The sequence below is a fragment of the Dreissena polymorpha genome, chromosome 9 (assembly GCF_020536995.1).
Source record: "Dreissena polymorpha isolate Duluth1 chromosome 9, UMN_Dpol_1.0, whole genome shotgun sequence".
Taxonomy (NCBI): domain Eukaryota; kingdom Metazoa; phylum Mollusca; class Bivalvia; order Myida; family Dreissenidae; genus Dreissena; species Dreissena polymorpha.
The window spans coordinates 56,603,748-56,625,378 of NC_068363.1; the positions used below are offsets into that span (position 1 = coordinate 56,603,748).

Genomic DNA, 21,631 nt, shown 5'->3' on the forward strand with positions numbered 1-21,631 from the left:
ACATAACAGAGTGTGTATTTTTTATATAAATTTATATGAAATAGAAAGTAAGTAACAATTCTTATTAATATAAACTATATTAGAAAAACATATTAAGTCATATTATCAAAGATGACCGACGTTAAATATTTTTTTTTTATTTGTTGATGACAGCACAAAATATAAAAGAAATCATTCATCTTTCAAAAATAAATAAATACATAATTATGTATAATATAAATTGTTTACGGAATAATGTAGAAACACAATAATTCATTTATGTATACTATGTTTTCTTAGAATTTGATGAGTAATAATAAATATCAATGTTTAAGTGATACTAGTTATGTTTTTTATTACAGGTTCACACTTTACCGTATTTAAAGTTCTCTATTCTTATATTAAGGCTTAATACTAAAAGCTAAATAATGGTGCTTATTTTAACTTTATTTTAAATTATTTTGTTAACATAATATTGTACGTTCTGTACGACTCGGGTGACTTGAATTAATTAGTGAATTCCTTATTTATTTTTTAATATGTAGCGTTTTTATAACCATCAATAAGCGAACAAAACTGTTTAACTTATTAATTTCAACATATTTAATCGGTATAATCTTCCTGCTAAAAAGCGTTTGTATCGTATGTGTGTTTCCACTTAATTCATTCAATTCAATTCCATTTATTCTACAATTATACATCCTGCACATAAGCATACAACAGCTTCATATATATATTAAACATACTTTACTAAGACTTGAGGATAATTGCAACGTTTTATCAACTTTTCCATAAGATGCTTTTTAGCTCACCTGAGCACAACGTGCTTTTGGTGAGCTTTTGTGATCGCTTTATGTCGGTCGTCCGTTCTGCGGCGTCAACATTTGCCATGTTAACTCTCTAGAGGCCACATTTATTGTCCAATCTTCATGAAATTTGGTCAGAAGATTGTTTTCAATGATATCTTAGATGAGTTCGAAAATGGTTACGTTTGCTCGAAAAACATTGCTGCAAAGGGGTGGGGCATTTTTCCTAATATGGCTATTGTAAAATCTTGTTAACACTCTAGGCCACATTTATTGTCTGATCTTCATAAAACTTGGTCAGAAGATTCATCCCAATAATATATTGGACGAGTAAGAAAATGATGCCGGTTGGTGGAAAAATTTGGCCGCCAGGGGGCGGAGCATTTTTCCTTATATGGCTATAGTAAAACCTTGTTAACACTCTAGAGGCCACATTTATTTTCCGATCTTCATGAAACTTGCTCAGAAGATTTATTCCACTAATATCTTTGATGAGTTCAAAAATAGTAACTTTTGCTTGAAAAACATGGCTGCCAAGGAGTGGGACATTTTTCCTTATATGGCTATATATAGCTATAGTAAAATCTTGTTAACACTCTAGAGGCCACATTTATTGTCCAATCTTCATGACACTTGGTCAGAAGATTCATCCCAATAATATCTTGGACGAGTTCGAAAATGATGCCGGTTGGTTGAAAAACATGGCCGCCAAGGGGCGGGGCATTTTTCCTTATATGGCTTTTGTAAAACCTTTTTAACACTCTAGAGGCCACATTTATTGTCCAATCTTGATGAAATATGGTAAGAAGATTTGTCTTAAAGATATCTTGGATGAGTTCGAAAATGGTTACGTTTGCTTGAACAACATGGCCGCCAAAAGGCGGGGCATTTTTCCTTATATGGCTATATAAGGCTATAGTAAAATCTTGTTAACACTCTAGAGGCCTCAATTATAGTCCGATCTTCATGAAACTCGGTCAGAAGATTCATCCCAATAATATCTTGGACGAGTTCAAAAATGATGCCGGTTGGTTGAAAAACATGGCCACCACGGGGGCGGGGCTATTTTCCTTATATGGCTATAGTAAAACCTTGTTAACACTCTAGAGGTCACATTTATTTTCCGATCATCATGAAACTTGGTCAGAAGATTTGTCCCAATGATATCTTGGATGAGTTCGAAAATGGTTTTGGTTGCTCTTAAAACATGGCCACCAGGGGCGGGGCATGTTTCCTTATATTGCTATATATGGCTATAGTAAAACCTTGTTAACACTCTAGAGGCCACATTTATTGTCCAATCTACATGAAATTTGGTCAGAAGATTGGTCTCAATGATGTCTTGGTTGAGTTCGAAAATAAGTATGGTTGCTTGAAAAAAATGGCTTCCAAGGGGCGGGGCATTGTTCCTTATATGGTTATAGTAAAATCTTGTTAACACTCTAGAGGCCATATTTACTGTCCGATCTTTATGATACTTGGTCAGAAGATTTATCCCGATAATATCTTGGACGAGTTCAAAAATGATGCCGGTTGGTTGAAAAACATGGCTGCCAGGGGGCGGGGCATTTCTCCTTATATCGCTATAGTAAAACATTGTTAACACTCTAGAGGCAACATTTATTTTCCGATCTTCATGAAATTTGGTCAGAAGATTTGTCCGAATAATATCTTGTTATGTCAGGTGAGCGACTTTGGGCCTTTCAGGCCCTCTTGTTTAATTGGAAACTGTTTGATATCTTTCTGCATTTTAGAAATGTAATAAGAGAATAATCGTATTTATGTCGGATTTCATCATTTGAATACACTTTTGTGATATGATAACACTTATTAGAAATAATCTTATTTGCCCCGAAAAATCATTTTACCTATCATCTTATTCCTTTGAACTTTATTTAATGCATACCGTCCAAACATAAATTGCAACCTTAATTAACTTTTTAAAGAAATGTTTGCTTGTTATGCACGCGGGTTTCAATGATTAACATAATTTAAAATGTAGATTTCTACAACCCTAACAGAAAAGCATGTTATGACATTTAAAACAATAAAGAAACACGAAAGCTTGATCCATATAAGCATGAAAAACAAATACATATGTGTTGCTTTATAACTACTATATCAGTCATCGAACACGTGTCTTATAATAAAATAAAAATCACAACAATCGTATGGCATTATGATTTTACAGAGGACTCATTAAGTTGTGTATAATACACTGAATAGTTACCATGTCATATAGCTTAAATTTTGGTAACAAAGGTTGTCAACGAAAGTGAAGTTACTATGCATAATAACTGTTTTGTCATATAAGGTGTTAAGAAACTTGGAGCATTTAACAACAATACAATTGAGGTGCTTTGAATAAAGAGTGCACATAATTATCAAACCCTATTATACTATTCGATTTATGGTGTTGCTGTCTACAAACCTCTACCATGTATACAACTGTCGGTATTACGGTTGGTAGGTTCGTCAAATGTTGCTCTATTTAATAGTATGTATCGACTGTCATTTGAGGGACAGTTCAACAGTGTAGATCTTTTCAGAGCTGCGTAGTTAGTTTATGCCGGCTTTTCGGTCAGAGTCACTGATGCGTAGCCAGGCTTTGTCTGGTTTTTGGTCAGTCACTTTCGTCACATTTCTTCAATTTAGGTCTGCCTTGAACAGATACAATTTTGTGATAATATACATTATCAACCAGCAAAAGCTCCGGGCCTTTAAATTCAATAGACGTTGCCGAAATCTTCCTTTGCAGATACAGAAATCCACTACTGAGGTCTCTTATACACCATATAGTTCCATGCTTCTCTAATTTATACTTTCCATTTGATAGGGTTTTATTATTTGCGTTTGGATGATGTTCTTCTGTAGACTGGTAATCATATTCTGGAATCTTGCTAGTACTCTCGATTGTTTCCAAACACGCTGACTTCTCATTTGTAGAACCTTCACCAAAATAAAACAATTAGATAATTATTCAATGTTAAGTCAGCCAAAATTAACATAAAACACTGATAATTTCTAACACTGTGTAATAATGTGGGTTGATACCAATGACAACCACATTAATACAAAACTTGTCCAAAAGTGTTAATTTTGTATTCATTTTGGTACATATGTTTGTATTGAAGTGTAAACTTTGACCTTATTTTATATAAATTGGCATCAAAGCTAACAAAAACAGGTATAGGCATTTGTCATGTGTACGTGTTTGAATCTTGAATGTACACATCTTGAACTTGAACATTGGCCACACCACTCACTGATAGTGTTACTGCTTAACCCGCGTTTTTATTAGACTGTTTCGATTTGCATATCAGTATATCAGAGTCCGTTAAAAAACATATACATGGACGGCTGTGCAAGAAAACGGGCTGATTATTTGCTAATAAAAATGCGGATACGAATGCGCACTCATGAAACTATACCTTTATATATATCAATTAATTATATTGACCACACAGCATAGAAATCAGATAAATGCTGCTATCATATGTGACTATGTCATTTATTTTATGATTTTATATGTATGTGCTTAGCTGATATAATTTGTTCGTGTTTAATTTTGACACATAGTACACATGTGACACTTCGAATTGCGAGACAAAACTGTGGCCGGTCTTCGTATACAACTACAATAAGATGCAAACGATTTACAAAAAAATTGTTCTCGTAATAACAACGTGCTTCTAAACACAACTGACTTGCTTCCGTCATAGCGCTTTAGTTTATATATCGATGGGAAACTATTAATCTTATTGTTTAAGGAAATTTTGTTTCCTAACGTTTCATCAATGATTTCACAATGCAGCCGAGTTAGACGCATAGCAAGTGTGTATGAACCATTGGAAAATATGTGGACACAAAAATTCTTTGCGCTTCGAGCTGCAACCCAGTTGTTAAATTTCTAGATGACATTTCATGAAAATGAGATGGTTGGTATAAAAATGTGTTCACTCGATACTGAATTTGTAACAAAAACAACGTGTCTACACGTATGACTTTGTACTTCAGCTATCCAAACTGACAACTGTTATATGTGGACCATGAACCCAAAGTCCATTTGCTATTAATTAAATGATAACGCGTTGGTACACGAACCTGTAACATTTACCTTCGATTGCTTGATCTCAAATGTTATTGTGGTCTTCCTTCGCTTCAGAATTTCCAGAACACTAATTCGTATGCACTTAATACAATAAAGTACCCCACCCACGCACCCTGTAAAAACTTACTTAGAAGAAATTTGTTCTTATGAACATTTAACCATCTAATCGATCACCTTAAAACAACGAAATTTGTGGAATAAAACCTTTTTTACTTGCAAGATCTTTTTTACAATGATCTCTTATTAGTTGATTTCATACTCGATTTTCTTCTTTTCTTTCCTTCCAAGTAAAGAAACATTTAGATTATCAAAGCTCATGGCGTTCTATCGATATTTCGTCGAAAAAGAAACGCGTTTAAATTTAATAAGACTATGTGAACTTGTTCACCTCAACATGTATAGGCTTCTTAATTTAGTACACATCTAACCAATTTAGACGATTGTAGACAAAAGCTTCTATATAAGATGATATTATCGTTTTATGTAAAAGCCCCTTCGTGACGTTTACTTGATTACATTAAATCAACAAGAATCATGGTGATTGTGTATCTATTTTCGTGACATTTAACATGTACTTATGTGTAATGAATATAAAGTAAACAGAGCATGTATCGGAAGATTCAAACCGAATATCCGAATAGTAGTACTTACCAAAAACATATACATTATTTGATAAACCTTAGGACATGTGTCAAGTTACAGGCAAGTGATAGATAGCAAGATGTATTAGTGGTTTATGAAGATCTAGGGCCCGTATTCACCAACTGATTCTTAGACTTAAGAATAAAGAATAGACTTAGAAACAAGAAAAATGTGTTCAGTGTTTGAATATATACAGGACTTCACTGTTGATTATGTCATTAACAAAAATTTTTATATGATGAATAATATACATAGAGATGTTTATTGCAGAGTTTTACTCAAAATTACAGAAATTCTTGAATATTCTAATTTAAAGAATTTTCTTTATTCTTAGACTTAAGTCTAAGAATTGTTTGGTGAATACGGGCCCAGAACTGATATATTCAAACTTAATGCACTGGCCATTTAATTGGCGGAACTGGATTTTGTTATTTGCACATGGATTTTATGAGTATAACATTTCAGCCAAGGTTTATTAAAATTATTGAAATTGTTAGTAAACATCATAGAGCAGACACAAATATATGACAAACATTTATAGGCTTAACACATTAACATTCAAGATTGACATTGTTCATGAGTTGGTATAAAAACCACCTATGTTCTGCAGGCGCAGTAAACAATTTACATTTGGTTTATTTAAGTGTTTATTTTTAATCATTGACTCTGAAGTTAAGGGCATTGACACACTGTGCAGAAGGCACAAGTCAGTCACACCGGCTGAATGTCAATTTTCAAAATTGAGGTAAAATGTATGATATTCCATTTATGCGTCCGCTCATGATGTCCTTTACGTCTTACAGATATTACATTCAGGAGAAAAAGGCTTGACGAAATTGAAATACGTTTAAAGCCCCATACATTTTATTATTTATTTGCATTGACATGCGGATATTATGTTTTGATAAAGAACCAATAAAAAGTATAAATAAAAGTGTAGGCGTCTTTATATGTACCGAAACAGTTTGTCTAGATCCCGATTTCCCGAAGGTTTCATACCTGTTGATATTCTGGAAAGCGACTGCGCTTGATCTTGATTAAATGTAACGTCACCATGAAATGATGTCTGCCTTATTGGTCTAGGCGGTGGTCTAGGGGAGTTTTCTGGTGGATGTTGTCTAACTGAAGCAGCACCTTGACTAACAATATCAGCTGACTTAAATTGCATTGGTGGTATTGTTGAAGAACAAGACCGATCTGCTTTAATGCTTAACGCATTTACTCGTATAATTCCAGAGACTACTTGTTTACCACCTTTTGGCATATCATCTAAAGAACAAGGATCTGCAGTTGTTCTAAGGGTCGAAACCTGCAAATAATAATATAAACATTAAATGTGTGTGACTTGAGAATAAAATATTTCACATTTATATGTGACCTTGATCTTACGCTACAAAAATTGAAGCATGCTTACCGCACACCAATCACCTTAAAATATGAAACAAGTTCAAATAGTATTGTAGATATCGAGCAGACAGGATAATTTTGACCTTCAAATGTGTCATTGACATTTGAGTTACTAAGAATAAATAGACGCGCAGACTAATCAAATGACAACGGGCATTCCTAAATCACATAATGTTGATTCAGTTCACCATGTGTATAGTGTATACTATTACATTTCGCAATAGATGTGTTCATTCTTATTAGTGATAAAAATGCTTATCGTACCTTAAATCAATAAATCAACAAAAATGTTGAACTTTGAACTAACTGAATTTAAATCAATGTGTAAGACTGAAAAACATCTGTTTTTCTATACAACATTTTACGAAAAAAGTTCAATCTCCAACAGCCGGCCGTCATTTTAGGAATCATTATTACTTATAAGGTTTGGTACAGGGTTACACAAGTCACATTTATGTTTAATTATTGTATAATTGTAATGTATAATTAATTGATTCTTTTCTGAAATTTTCGGAATTTAATAAAGCCACCTAAGGGAAATCGTCTCCCCTGGTTGCGTTTTGTTTTGTTTTAAATAACTAAATGTGTTTGTTATAATATATAAATATATATTATAACAAACAGATTTAGTTATTTAAAACAAATGCATCCATTTATGCAAAATGTCTTTTCAAGTTTTTTTTTTCTTACAGAGTATTCCTTAAAATAGGTTATTGATAACGACAACCCTTATACAATAAAGACAGTACCGTAAGCGACGATGAGTCATCCAATAACTCGTCACTTCCGCTACACCACTCCTCTAGGCCACCGATTTCAAACGTATGGGAATTCAAAAATTCTTCTATACAATTGCTGCGCTTGAAGATGTAACTATTAAAGGTGCTTGCGCTGTTGAGCCAATTTATCTTCAATTTTACCTCCTCAATTTCCTTTTTTACTTCATTTAATAATATGTACAATTTTTTTACGTGTTTTTTCGTAATTAAAATATCCGCGAACTCTTGGCGTTTTTGAATACGCTCTATGTGTTCTTGGCAACATATTTGAGCTTGTGTTAACCGCTCGGCATTTGTCTCAAACGTATCAATGCACTGTTTTTCGCATTTTGATTGAAGACGATCAAACCAATTGATAAACTCGGTTCGTAAGCGTTGAAGATTCGTACCAAATTCTTGTTTACATGCGTTGTTTTCCAACTTGTTTTTTTCAATTTTGTTTTCGGTAGACTTTAAATTTTCGACCAAGTTTTGAAGATGCGACTTGCAAGTATGTACTTCTTCGTCGTCAACATTAACCTCAAATAAATCAACCACTTTGCATGGTTTGTGGCTTGAAAAAACACATCGGCCACATAGTGTTTCTGTATGTTCTGTACAGAAGAATATCAAATTTTCTGTTTTATGTGTCGCACATTTGTGAGTATTAATATCACCGAAACTCTCTGTAGAAACCGCAAGTGTATTATCGCCCGCTATACTCTCATCTATTATCGTTTTAGTTTGGTCAATTAAAAACGCCACGTGATTCTGAAATAATTTGGTCGACTTTCTGTGCAGTTGAAAACATGTTTCACAAATTTTAAAATTACAGTTTTCACAGAAAGCGACAACTGACTCCGAGGCGCAAACACCGCATTCATTTAAGGAGCAATCCATTTGTGTGAATCTGGAACTGATCGTGTCGATTTTCTAAAATGTATAAAACATAATTCTATTACATCTAACATCACACACACTCAGCTCCAGGGAAATTAAATTCATATAGGTAAAGTGAAACTCTTTAAACATTATCGGAAGATAAGTTTTGTCTGCTAGTCTTTCTTTACTTTACAAATGACTAACTGTCATTTCAATTCAAGAAGTATAAAAGCATAATTAAGGCTAGGCGACCATCGCCATGATATCAAACGTTCGCCTTTTTTGTTTTGTGATAATATGTACTTTGTGTTAAATAACATCTTTATATAATTTCTTTTGAACTTTCGGACACAAATGTACAGATGTACATATACAACACTATACAACATATATACAAGTAAACGAGATATAAACGTGAGACCTAATTTAGAGAAAGACAATTTTGATATCATGTGCAACCAAAAGTTTATACTGTGGTAAAGGTGCCATAGTTCTGTAAGACTACACGGTGCTTTATTTAGCAATATATACGCCTAACAGTTTAATTCATTTATTTATTTCATGTTTAAAAAAATTTGTAAACCATGGTACATAAAGCATATATTACACATAAAATAAGTTGTATATGCTTATGGCATAATAAATAGCAAACATATAATTTAAAATAGCATCACAGTTGATAAATCAATCATGCTCAGATACAGATTTATAAAATTCAATAAATTATATAACTGAATATAAAAATTTGAGATAGTAAAATAATAATACTATTATTGGAAAATAAATATTAAATAAATAAATAAATAAATGAATAAATCAATATATATAGGTGTGTGTGTATTAAAAAATTAAACCATGTCACAGACATTAAAATACAAGGATTGCACAAGAAAGAAAGTAAATCCTTAACCCAATGTGGTCCATAAAGGGACCTTTTCACGTTTGGGTAAATTGACAAAATTAAAAAAAGTTGTTTCAGATTCGCAAATTTTCGTTTAAGTTATGATATGTGTGAGGGAACAGTAATACTGAACATTTACCATGCTCTAAAATAACCATTATATGCATCTTGTGACGATTTAAAAACCCGAAAATTATAAAGCGTTGCAACGCGAAACGAACTAATAATTTGGAGAGTTCTGTTGTTGTCGTTATATTTTAAGAAACTACGAGGATTGCTTATATAGAGTATAAAATACCTCTGGCATTGTATTCGGAAGAATGGCTGAGTGGTCTAAGTGATGGACTTTTTACTCCAGGACTCCGGGGGCAAGTGCTTCGCGCCATGCTGAGGGTTACCTTTTTTTTCTTCTTTTTTTAATTTCATTCTTGATTTTTTTACTGGAGCTTTTTGTATCCAATGTTTACATTTATCAATATCAAGCATCTAATGACAAACTTCAAAAAAAGCCAAAATCTTTGAAAAGGCCCCTTTAAAGGTGCATGGAATATACTTAAGTCAGATGTGTTATGACAAAGAATACAACTATTATTCGGACGTCAACAAGTTCGGACATTAAGTTCTAGGGTTTATAAATCAACTATTCGAATATATTCGATGAATAGCGAATACAATACCATTTTCTGATTTTTTTCTTTCTTTTGAAACGATAAATTCACTCTTATCTTGATGGAGACGTGCCTTTAGATAGGTATAACGAACTAAGAAATCGTTGTACACCAAGTTAGAAGGGGAGCAAAATTTTACATTCTCAATATTGCATGAAAATAAACTTTTTTTGTTTGTTACCATCATGACCAGGGACCTATACAAATATTAAATGATGTAATCGGGCTATGTGGAAGTAAACTAAAAAAACATTGAAGAAAGAAGTATAGTCCCTGCACTCCTGACATACACACAATGTTATATGTAAATTAATGAGCATAACATATCTTAGATTGCCATTAAATTATAGAACAGCCAAGAATTTTTTTAAAAGGCAATAACTTAAAAATTGGAGAAAGAGGCATGGTACTTATCCATTTATGCATATATTAATTTGCATTTGAATTCGTTAAATAATTATCAATATATAATTTACATTTGAAGTTATAGTATGTTATTATGTTCTGCGCAAAAATAACCAAAGGGCAATAACTCCAAAAATGCTCAAGTACCTATACCCAGCAAATTGTGATAATGCCCTTCATCAATGCACCAATTTTATTGCAATCCCTTCCATACGTATGCATTTATGCACAAAACAATTAACAAAGGACATTTACTATGTAAATACAATAGAAAGAGTTACGATTCTGTTAATCAGCATTTCTGTCTTAAAACCATTTATCATTATATGAAGTTTCATGCGAAAACATGTGTACTAATTTAGTTATGCGCCACACAAGAAACTAACTATACACAAAATAAATAAAGAGCAATACTGTAATATAGAAATACTGAGAAAAGTGTAGTGATTAGTATACCCTGCATTTCCTCTTAATGAAGTAGTTTTAATTTAAAGAACTTTTATACTAAGGGAGTTATGCTCCGTACAAGATAATGAGCTAAAGAGAAAAAAATATGTATGCTGAAAATAGTGGTATGGTTTCGTGTACTCTGCATTTTTCTTAACATCCTTTAGCAAAAAAAAAAAATATACCTGTTCAGCATGATGATTTTTCCCTCTCTTCTGTAAATTAGATAATGTTTCGGAAAGTCAAGTAATTTAGTGACTGTGTTTCCTCCTGAACATTTTTGTTATGATCGCTTATTACTATTAAATTAATAAAAACAATATTATTGTATATTAAGTTATCTATACTGACTATACAGAACGTAGACCAGTGAATCCAACTAGAAAGACAGTATATTACAAATTGCGCCCAACGTGGTTTATTTCTAGTCAGTATTAGAGAACAGAATACTAAATTAGAACATCGTAACATTTTTTAGATCAGTCTGTTTTATTTTTTACATTTATGTCATATAAACATGCATCTTTTACACGTTTGAGTCATCTATGAACGCTAGAAGACCGTTAATCAATTGCTTTGGCTTGCTTTGACGAAGGTGGAGGGGGAACCGAATTTCGTGTACCAACCGCATTTCCTTCTACTCCACTGCCTTTTACACTTTCAAACTTGAAAAATAGGGTAAATGAATAGTGATATTATTCGATTAAGTACTTGCAGTATACAGAGCATAACTCCAACAGTAATCACTGAAGAATAAAGGGCTGATATAAATGCCCTGCATTACATAACATAATATCTCATGTAGGTGTATTGACAAACCAAGGCACTATCGATCATTCCTAAATCAACTGAAACTTGATCTCTTGTTTAGTCGTGAGTCTTAAGCCTTAAAGCATGTGTTATGACTGGACATTATAGAGGAGGAATAAGTAAGGAAAACTTAGTCTGCATTGAAATTGAATTGGTTAGTGCTGCAACTTACTGTATACAGAACATTTCAATATTATTGCATATAATAATGGTATTGAGTGGAAGTTAAATACTTTATGAGTTAGACAATAAATTATATTATAAATAAGTTAATTTAGCTGTTGTTGTTGCACTTAGGATTGTTGTTATATATAGCTAATTTGTTGTACATTGACATACAGTAATTTAGATTCGACTAGTTTAATAATTTTATTTAATATTTTTTGTTCAGATTGTATTGATACTGCAATATAAATATAATTTAATTGTAGTTTTATCAGACAATTAATGTGATAAATAGAACTTAAAGGGGCCTTTTAACGTTTTGGTAAATTGACAAAATTAAAACAAAAGTTGTTTCAGATTTGCAAATTTTCGTGTTAGTTATTATACTTATGTGAAAACAGTAATACTGAACATTTACCAAGCTTAAAAATAGCCAATATATGCATCTTTTAACGATTTACAAACCTGAAAATTATAAAGCGTTGCAACACGAAATATTGAATAATTTGGCGAGTTCTGTGGTTGTCGTTATATTTTGTGAAACTACTCGGATAGCTTATATGAAGTATAAAATTATATATAAATTGCATGAGCGCGGATGGCCGAGTGGACTAAATGGTTTATACTTATACTTCAGTACTCCGGGTGTCAGTGGTTCGAACCCAGTTGCGGGATACTTTTTTAATTTGTTTAAATTTTATTCTCGATTTTTTACTGGAGCTTTTTATTTCCAATGTTTACAAATGTCAATATAAAGCATTTAATTGCAAACTTCAAAACATGCAAAAATCTGTGAAAAGGCCCCTTTAAATAGACGCTTACATTAGTAATAGGACTTCATTTATTATATGATAGTAGCTAAATACTTTTTGTAGTTTTATGCGGTCAGGTTCGAAATTTCCCAACTTTTTCTTTTGATTTTTTTCTCAATACAACTTTATTTATTCACTTTATTTTAGGTTATCATCTGATTGATATATCTTTATTTTTTAAATTAGTTCTATTGAATCAGTTAATACCTTTGGTTAACATTGATTGTTTTGTGCATTTATTAAACATTTGCATAAATTGTAGTAGATACTCATTAACTACAGTAGGCATAAAAGTTTAGTGTAGTGAAACTTTGTGACAGAAAAGTGAAACTGAGTGTATTGCCGGTAGTTAATGGAAACTTCGCGAATTAGTTAAGTGAAATTTAGTACATTAGTTAAGTTAAACTAAGTGCATTAGTTAAATAACACTCTGTGCATGTCCAGAGAACGTTAAGTAGTGAAATATTTCACGAGATAATAATAAGATTTATTCGGATTTATGTTTGAACTCTCATTTGAAGTCTAAACTTTACTCTATTTTTTTATATGTAATCTATTTCAGTGAATGCGCTGATAGCGTCTTCAAACGTTACCATACTATCCAAATGGAGACAGAACCACCTAGATTGCCAGCACCACAGAAATATGCGAGGATAGAGTCTTAACTTAGATCTCCGAAGATTATAAATATGCATATAGGTAATATGCCAGAAACACGGCGGGTGGGGTCATGGGCGAAACACAAAGAGTGGTATCATCGTGTCACTATCCAAACTAAGTTATCATACTTTGTTTTGAAGAGGAAGGAAAAGGCGACATCAGCGACAGAGGGCGATCTCAGATGAAGTGTTCAAAGAGGAACAAATACTACTTTATATTAGAAGATCACTGAAGGCGACAGAAAATGACATTGTGGGAAGACTTTGCATAGGTATAACAGTGAGAGATATACTGAAGAACTTAGATAGTACATATTGCGCAATTGAAAGCCAAGATAGTATAATGACGTTTAATTCATGTACACAAGTGAACATACATGCTGCTTATCTTTAAGGGCTGCACGCTCAGGCAGTAGAATTGTACAAATTACGTAGTATTCTATACCATCTTATACCAAGGCTTTACAACAGCGCAAAAGCATATAGCGCAGTACAAGTATGAAACCATACAGGATTATGACCGGTTTAAAATGGATCTACAAAAAATGAAGAAGCAAGTAACAAAGACTTGTCACTTCACACAGAAGGCTGCTTATAAAGATGACACAACTCAGCTCAAACACACAGTGAAACATCTGCAAGATAAAATTGAACAGCTTTTAAAGAAGAAAAGTACAGGCGCAACACAAAAACAATACTACTATACTCAACAAGGGTGCAGAAGCATTTGTTTACAACTTTATAGCTCAGTATGGAATTCTTTCCGTCTCCATTCCTATCAAGGTGCAAATTTTGAGAGTGAACTGATTAAACAGTTGTGTTAACTGACCAACATGAAGAAAATTGCCACTAGCATATATCAACCGCAAGGCAATGCAGGACCAAAAAGGCTGAATTGTACACTTCTTGACATGCGGGGAACACTGGAGAAAACGCAAAAGGCGGAGTGGAAGAAATATGTGTGTTAGTAGTTGAATACAATAGCATTCCAAATGATACAACAAGAATATCCTTATACGAGCTGAAAACCAAATTAACAATTGGCTGTATGATTGAGAATGCCAGAAATGAACACGTAACCACCAATAAAATCAGCTGGCAATATATTAAATATAAAGCAGTCAAACTCCAGCTGCTGGAGCAGTATTGAATTCTCATTATATACAATTAGTTGGTCCTTTATTTAAGGCAAGTGACCAAGAATTGAAGGAAAATATGCAAAACTAGTCAGATTGTAAAACAGCATTTTTTTAAAAGCAAAACAGAAAACAGAAGAAATATTATGATCAGATGGTGATAGGTGCAAAAATTGAAGTTGGTGACCAAGTGCTTGTGAAGATTTTAGCGAGAACGGAAGGTTAACAGAAAATAGCAGATACATTCGAAGAAGAGATTTACACTGTCACAGAGCTATCTAGGAGTGAACAATCTGTTTTCTTTGTTGAGGGAAAAGAAACAAACAAAACCAATACATTACACGGTAATCATATAGTATCAGGGAATATCAGGGCGGATATTGATCCAGCACAGGATACTGAAGAGCCGATTGTACAAGAAACCGAAGAAGAGTGTTCAGTAGCAAAACTGAGTGGACAGATGAGCGATGTCACTAGTAGTGAAGTAGATTAAGTCGAAGACGAAGATGATGTTATTGTTGTACCAACAATCATACACAGGAACACCTGTTGATCTACTATGGATCCTAGAATAATAACAAGAGAGATCGCAGATAATAGAAGAATGGATATTTCTACAGAAGAAGTATCAGGGACTCCATGGATTCGAGATCATAAAATGATTGATATTATCACTGAAGTTGCAAATGATGGTGAAGACTACACTTGACCAGAAATATCATTCCACGAAGAACCTGCAGGATTACAGCAAAAAGCTTCAGAAGAAGAGATTGATTTAAATCAAAGAGAGAAAGAGACAAGTGTTAATACTTAGGATGAGACAGGCGAAAATCATAACATATTAACAGTCTAAGATAATACAGACGTTCGAAAGAACCTTCTGCCAGATCCACCCAGAAGAGTTATAAGAGCTAAGAAAGCTCCATAAAATTTAGTGACTATTTCATGTATAGCTTACAACTTATAGTTTTTGAATCAAGATTACAGGCTTAAGAAACCATAATGTACTAAGGTAAATAATACAAAATTGACATTGAAGTTGCACGGAACAATGGAAATTCTATCATGATTTAGCCACTTTTAAACTCAGTTTGACTAATAATATGTTTTTGTTATCAGTACAAATGCGCAAACGCATTTTGTCTACAGGTAAATAGTATAAACATGATTTTTATTTTTTTCAGGAACACACGATTAAAGTTTAATTACTTTTCTGTACAGGTTTCTGCAAAGTTTTAAATACGTGCTTTACATGATCTGTTGCAGATTAGAAATATTACCGTTTACATTGACGGCGTTGGTTGAGCATTTGTATTACAATACATAAGAATATGATGTAGTTTAGTATTGTATTAAGTAATTGAAGTTCTCCCAAAATACAACCGGTAGTGAAAAGTGTGTATTTATATATTTTTGCAAATAAGTTAAATAAGTAGTTCTTTTATAAATTATGTTAATGTACTTTGACTATTTATATATTTTGTAAAAGTGTAAATTAGTAGTTCTTTTTTAAATAATAGTTTATGTACATTGACTTATTTTTAATAATTGCATGACAACGACGGGACGTCATTTAATAAAATGTTGAAGTGGGCAACCAGATGGAATTTCCAATAATTTTATCAGAGTAGAATGACTACCAATATATACTTTAGACCACTGTGACAAACTGTCATAGTTGACTGAATTTTAAAATCAAATCAGTCAGGTGACTATTGTGACCAATTGTCACAGTTGATTGATTTAAAAACCAGTTTAGGCAGTCCAGCATTTCTTCCCGTTTGCTACTTAGATATACATTGTGTTCTGGACAGGGAAACTTACAACAGTCAGTTTTTGATTTGTTGCAAATTATTAGCTCATTTTTTTTGGAAAACAAAAATGAGCTATTGCCATTTACTGAGCGTCGGCGTCTGCGTCGGCGTCAGGTTAAGTGTTTAGGTCCGCTTTTCTCATCAAGTATCAAAGCTATTGCATTCAAACATGGCACACTTACTTACTATCATGAGGGGACTGGACAGGCAAAGTAAGATAACTCCAACTGGCATTTTGACAGAATTATGTGCCCTTTATTACTTAGAAAATAAAACATTTAGTTTAGTTTTGTGTTTAGGTCCACTTTATTCATAAAATAATAAAGGTATTGCTTTCATAGTTGCAACACTAGCTAACTATCATAAGGGGACTGTGCAGGCAAAGTAATGTAACTCTGACTGGCATTTTGACATAATTATGGCCCCTTTTATACATAGAAAATTGAAAATTTGGTTAAGTTTTGTGTTTAGGTCAATTTTATTCATAAAGTATCAAAGCTATTACTTTCATAATATCAACACTTACTATCATAAGCGGACTGTGCAGGCAAGTTATGTTACTCTGACTGGCATTCTGACAAAATTATGGCCCTTTTTGACTTAGTAACTTTGAATATTTGGTTAAATTTTGTGTTTAGATCCACTTTTCTTCCTATAAATCAAGGCTATTGCTTTCAAAATTCAAATAATTTCTTTCTATTATGAAAGTACTGTACCTAGCAGGTTGAATTTGACCTTGACCTTTGAATGACCATGACTCTCAATGTCAAGTATTAAATTTAGCTAAAAATGCTATTACTTCTTAATTTGTGATCAGATTTGACAAAACATCACTTTCCTAACATACCACAATGGACTCCTGCCAAACCACCCCCATGCCACCCCAGAATCCCCCCCATTTTTGACAGTTTTTCTTATTTTTGAAAGATCATCTTATAAATGACCATAACCCACACTATAACCCCTCTCATTCCTCCCCCCCATTTTTTAAACGTGGTTAAAATACACACATATTTATTTTTATTATTTTATTTCTGAAAGACTGTCCAACCATCACCCCCAAGAATCCCCCATTTCATTTTCGAAAGATAATGTAATAAATGACCACACCGCCACACTATACACCCCTATTCACCCCACCCTTCCCCCCTTTTTGATTGAAGTATTGAGATAGGTCCCTTAACCTTTTAAAAAAAAAATAGATGAGCGGTCTGCACCCGCTAGGCGGTGCTCTTGTTAATTCTACATTTGAATTACTTCTCACCAGGTTAGAACTAAGTGTATTAAATATGCAATACATTTTTGTATTTAATCTATAATTAAATTGAATGCACATGGAAAATGCCCTGCAGTTATTTTGTATCGAGGTTTATTGTTTATAAACCTGTATTTGGGAGAGTGCTGTACTTTTTCATTAATAAGGCCTATAACAATAATCACGTTCGTTCTTATGTGATGTCTGATGTAAATGCCCAAATCACATTTGGTGTGTTGAGACGTATTGTATGTGTGTGTGTGTGTGTGTCTGTGTGTGAAAGAGAAAAACGTTTTCGTATAATATAAATAATATGTGATGTTAACAGTTTTCTAAGCACTGTTATACAAAATATATTGCGTAAATAATATTTATGCACATGAACAGTATTATTTTATTGAGTCACTAGAATACATTCTATATGATAATATATGTGTATGCTATTGTTTATTTTTATGGCTTAAAGCCAACCCTACACTGATTGAGTGACTATCCTGGACATTTTATTATGAACGCTTATTAAATCATTGAAAACAAATTTATTATAAGAAAGGGTGTTAAGTTATTCATACGGACTATAAAGAAATTCGACAAGTGAATCCAGCCAGAAAGACAGTGTATCACAAAAAGTCACTTGAATCCCGTCAATATTCCTCAGTTCTCTTCCGCAGAAGTAGGGTGAATTGACGATCTGATTACGATTTGCCTCCATTTGGGAGCGTATATACGTGTCATTTAAACGTGTCACTTTGGATCAGCAGACGATTTATTGCATAAATCTGCCTATCTTGTAAACAGAGGGATCCGGAAATAGCCGATGTATCACGTATGTGATACGTGTATGTAGAATATCGTAAACATCGAAATAAAAAAAGAAATCGACCACTGCCATGTTAGCTTTTATGATTTGTGTTGGTACTAAATACTTTACATTATTTTTCATTAATCGCACATGCCTCAATATAGACGCTAGTTAACTCATAACGATAGGGGTTGAACCTAATAACTGACACAAATGAAGTATATGGAAAACGAAACTATAAAATTAAACGTGATTTTCATTATACGTTACAATTGTTTACGTACAAATTGGACAAGTAAAATCATAAAGTATATACATATTATACAACAATGGCGTGGTAAATAAAATTTACCTATTTATATGATTTCACTGCAACACCCTCGTCAACGTTATCTTTAGCAATCCTATCGGCAATCTCTTGCGCGACGGTTACATTACATTCACCTCTGTGTTGGGCTCAGAACGGACTATTGTTATGAAAGCGTCTCATTTATGTCATGATCATTCCAAGCGTTCATCATTGAGGTTACAGAATACTAAACAATCTCTTGCACGACGGTTACATTGCATTCACTGCATTAAAGAAAACCATCTCATACCATGATATCTTATATCAGTCTTAATTCATTATTATAAAATTGATATGTTTTTTTTTATGTTAAGAAACCAACATACATACACACGCCGAAGCAATTCCTAACGTCACTCAAAAAATATGTTCAATTGTTTACATTTGTGAAGTGCGTGGAATGATTCCATCTGCGTAAATGGGCAATAAATAAGTTCCAAAGAGTTGCATTAAAACTCGCAAGTTTTTGCACGATTTATCGTACATTTAAAAGTCATATTTCTTAATTTAATGCATGCGATCTTAAATATCCAATCAAATATAAATTGAATGCGTTTATTCGGTTTTACCTATTTTATAGACAAAATGGCAGGCTGAGCATTTCACAGATTGGTATGTAAGAGCAAGGAACGACAACTTTGCGTGGAGATTGTCCTATCGGTAGGCAATGTTTCCATAAAAGAACACGCAATCTTGACAACGGTCGGAACATATCGGGTTTAATGATAGTAAGAATAGGTATTTAAAGCCTGGTATGCGGGTCGATAGTTTACCTGTCACTAACTACAATTTAAAATAACAGGTTTATTTGCATTAAGGCATCTAACAAAAACCGGGGTTCTTCATCAGATTAAACAGCCTTGTATAAACTTATATTATTTAAATGCTTTAACACGCGATGGGCGTCTGGTTAATGGCTTGATTTATTCAATATACATTATACAAAGAGTCCAAGAGTATACCTGTTTAAAACATAGTAACAAATATAAAGGCATGAACTGTGCTCAGAATATAATTTCATAAGTTATTAAATACAGTATCAAAACAAGAAAAATCAATTTGTAAATAATACAACAATGGTATGGGAAATAACATTAACCTATTTATATGATTTCACTGCAACGCTTTCGTCAACGTTATCTTTAGCAATCCTATCGGTAGGCAATGTTATCATAATAAGAGAACACGCAGGACAACGGTCGGAAATATCGGGTTTAAAGTTGATAAGAAAAGGTAGTTAACGGTATGCTTGGTACCCGGGTCGTACTACGATAGTACACCTCAATCTCCACGCAGAGTTGTCGTTCCTTGCTCTCACATACACCATGTTGAACTGGTACATTTTTATACATTGATAGAGGATGTTAAGATAAATGCAGAGTACAAGAACCCATATCAATATTTTCCGTATGAATGTGATGTAACCGTCGTGAAAGAGATTGTAGTACACCTGTCACTAAATACGAAACTATTGGAAACAAAGGTTAATTTGTAGTATGGCATATACAAAACTGGGGTTCTTCAACAAATTAAACAACTTTATTAAAACAAATATTGTTTAAAGGCTAAATAACGCGATGGGCGTCTGGTTAATGGTTTGATGTTTTCAAGATATAATAGACATACAGTCCAAGAGTATACATGTTCAAAACATAGTAACATATATAACGGCATGAAATGTGATCAGCATGTAATTTAATAAGGTATTAAATAAAGTATCAATACATGAAAAAGTCTAGGACAATCGGATTACAGCGTTAATAATTTATTTAAATATGTTATAACGATAACATAAAAACCACATTAAAACATAGACGAATGTACAAGGAAATGAGAAGTCAAGTTTGAGAAATACATTTTGCACACTTAATCATAATACAATTTGTACAGGTTTCCTAATGATTTAAGATTAATAAAATGACTTATGTACAAACATGGCTAAGTTTAGTTTGGTTTTGGTACTTATTTTTTCAGATTGCATTAATTCAATAAACTGTAACATGTTTTGTTTTTTGCAGTTAAATTTATTGATATACAATTTTCTAATATCATCATATAAGGGATAGTATAATCAAAAACGAAATGCATCCGCAAGAACATTGCACTGTTGACATTTTCCCTCTTGAAAATGTATAGATTCAGGCTTATGCCATCTGCCTAATTCAGTTTATATGATATGAGATGAAACCCTTAATCTTCAAATTCAAATCTAAACTTATTTATACTAATAATTTTTAGTACGGGATGTAATTCTAATTTACAGTACAGAGTGTAATTCTTGCTATTGATTAATTATTAGGTTATGAAATCCAATTTTCTATTAATCTATCATTTAATCTAGACTTAACCAAGGATAAAAAACACGTTTCATCACGTCCACCTTAGTTGAACCATGCATAATGTACTCCTAAGTCCTGTTACAGTTAACACATAGATTTTGTCCAATAATTTGTATTTGGTTAATTTATTAAATTCTCACACATGTGGCTATACATGCACTTAACATACTGATATTCTAACTGAAACTGAATAATGTTCAACCAATCCTTTGAGACATTACTGGCTCTCCAATTCATAATTTAGTAAAACAAGCTGATGAAGAAATCTGATTTGATGTTTTAAATTGTTGGAAAATGTACCGAATATGAGGCTTAATTTCCAAGTGTTTCAAAAGTACTTGCAAACGATCCTTCTGCAATAAATACAATTTGTAAGTATGTAAATGCTTTTAACAATTTCTAACGCTTAGTCTTTGTCTAATCTTTTGCTTGTGTTAACACGTAATTTCTACCTATGAAAATATTCCGCCAACTAAGTCAAACA

General features: G+C 32.8%; 1 protein-coding gene across 2 annotated transcripts; it reads right to left on the reverse strand.

Moving 5' to 3' along the window:
- Positions 1 to 558: 558 nt before the first annotated feature.
- On the reverse strand, positions 559 to 19,984 carry LOC127845303 (B-box type zinc finger protein ncl-1-like). 2 transcript variants are annotated; one of them, XM_052376133.1, is made up of 4 exons: positions 19,908 to 19,984; positions 7,695 to 8,636; positions 6,538 to 6,847; positions 559 to 3,734 (listed from the first exon to the last, which is right to left on the reverse strand). In XM_052376133.1, the coding sequence occupies exons 2-4, from the start codon at positions 8,601 to 8,603 to the stop codon at positions 3,409 to 3,411; spliced, it is 1,545 nt and encodes a 514-aa protein (XP_052232093.1). In that variant the 5' UTR covers positions 8,604 to 8,636; positions 19,908 to 19,984; the 3' UTR covers positions 559 to 3,408. The 2 variants fall into 2 exon arrangements, with proteins under 2 accessions (XP_052232093.1, XP_052232092.1); XM_052376132.1 differs by lacking the exon at positions 19,908 to 19,984 and adding an exon at positions 18,812 to 19,162.
- Positions 19,985 to 21,631: the final 1,647 nt, after the last annotated feature.

Bases quoted from the DNA above. Each gene is read 5' to 3' on its own strand.
- LOC127845303 (XM_052376133.1), bottom strand. From the start codon at position 8,603: ATGGATTGCTCCTTAAATGAATGCGGTGTTTGCGCCTCGGAGTCAGTT. The intron at 6,848-7,694 runs GTACTGTCTTTA...TATTATTTGCAG, and splicing joins ATGACTCATCGTCGCTTACG to GTTTCGACCCTTAGAACAAC. The intron at 3,735-6,537 runs GTATGAAACCTT...ATTTTGGTGAAG, and splicing joins GCTTTCCAGAATATCAACAG to GTTCTACAAATGAGAAGTCA.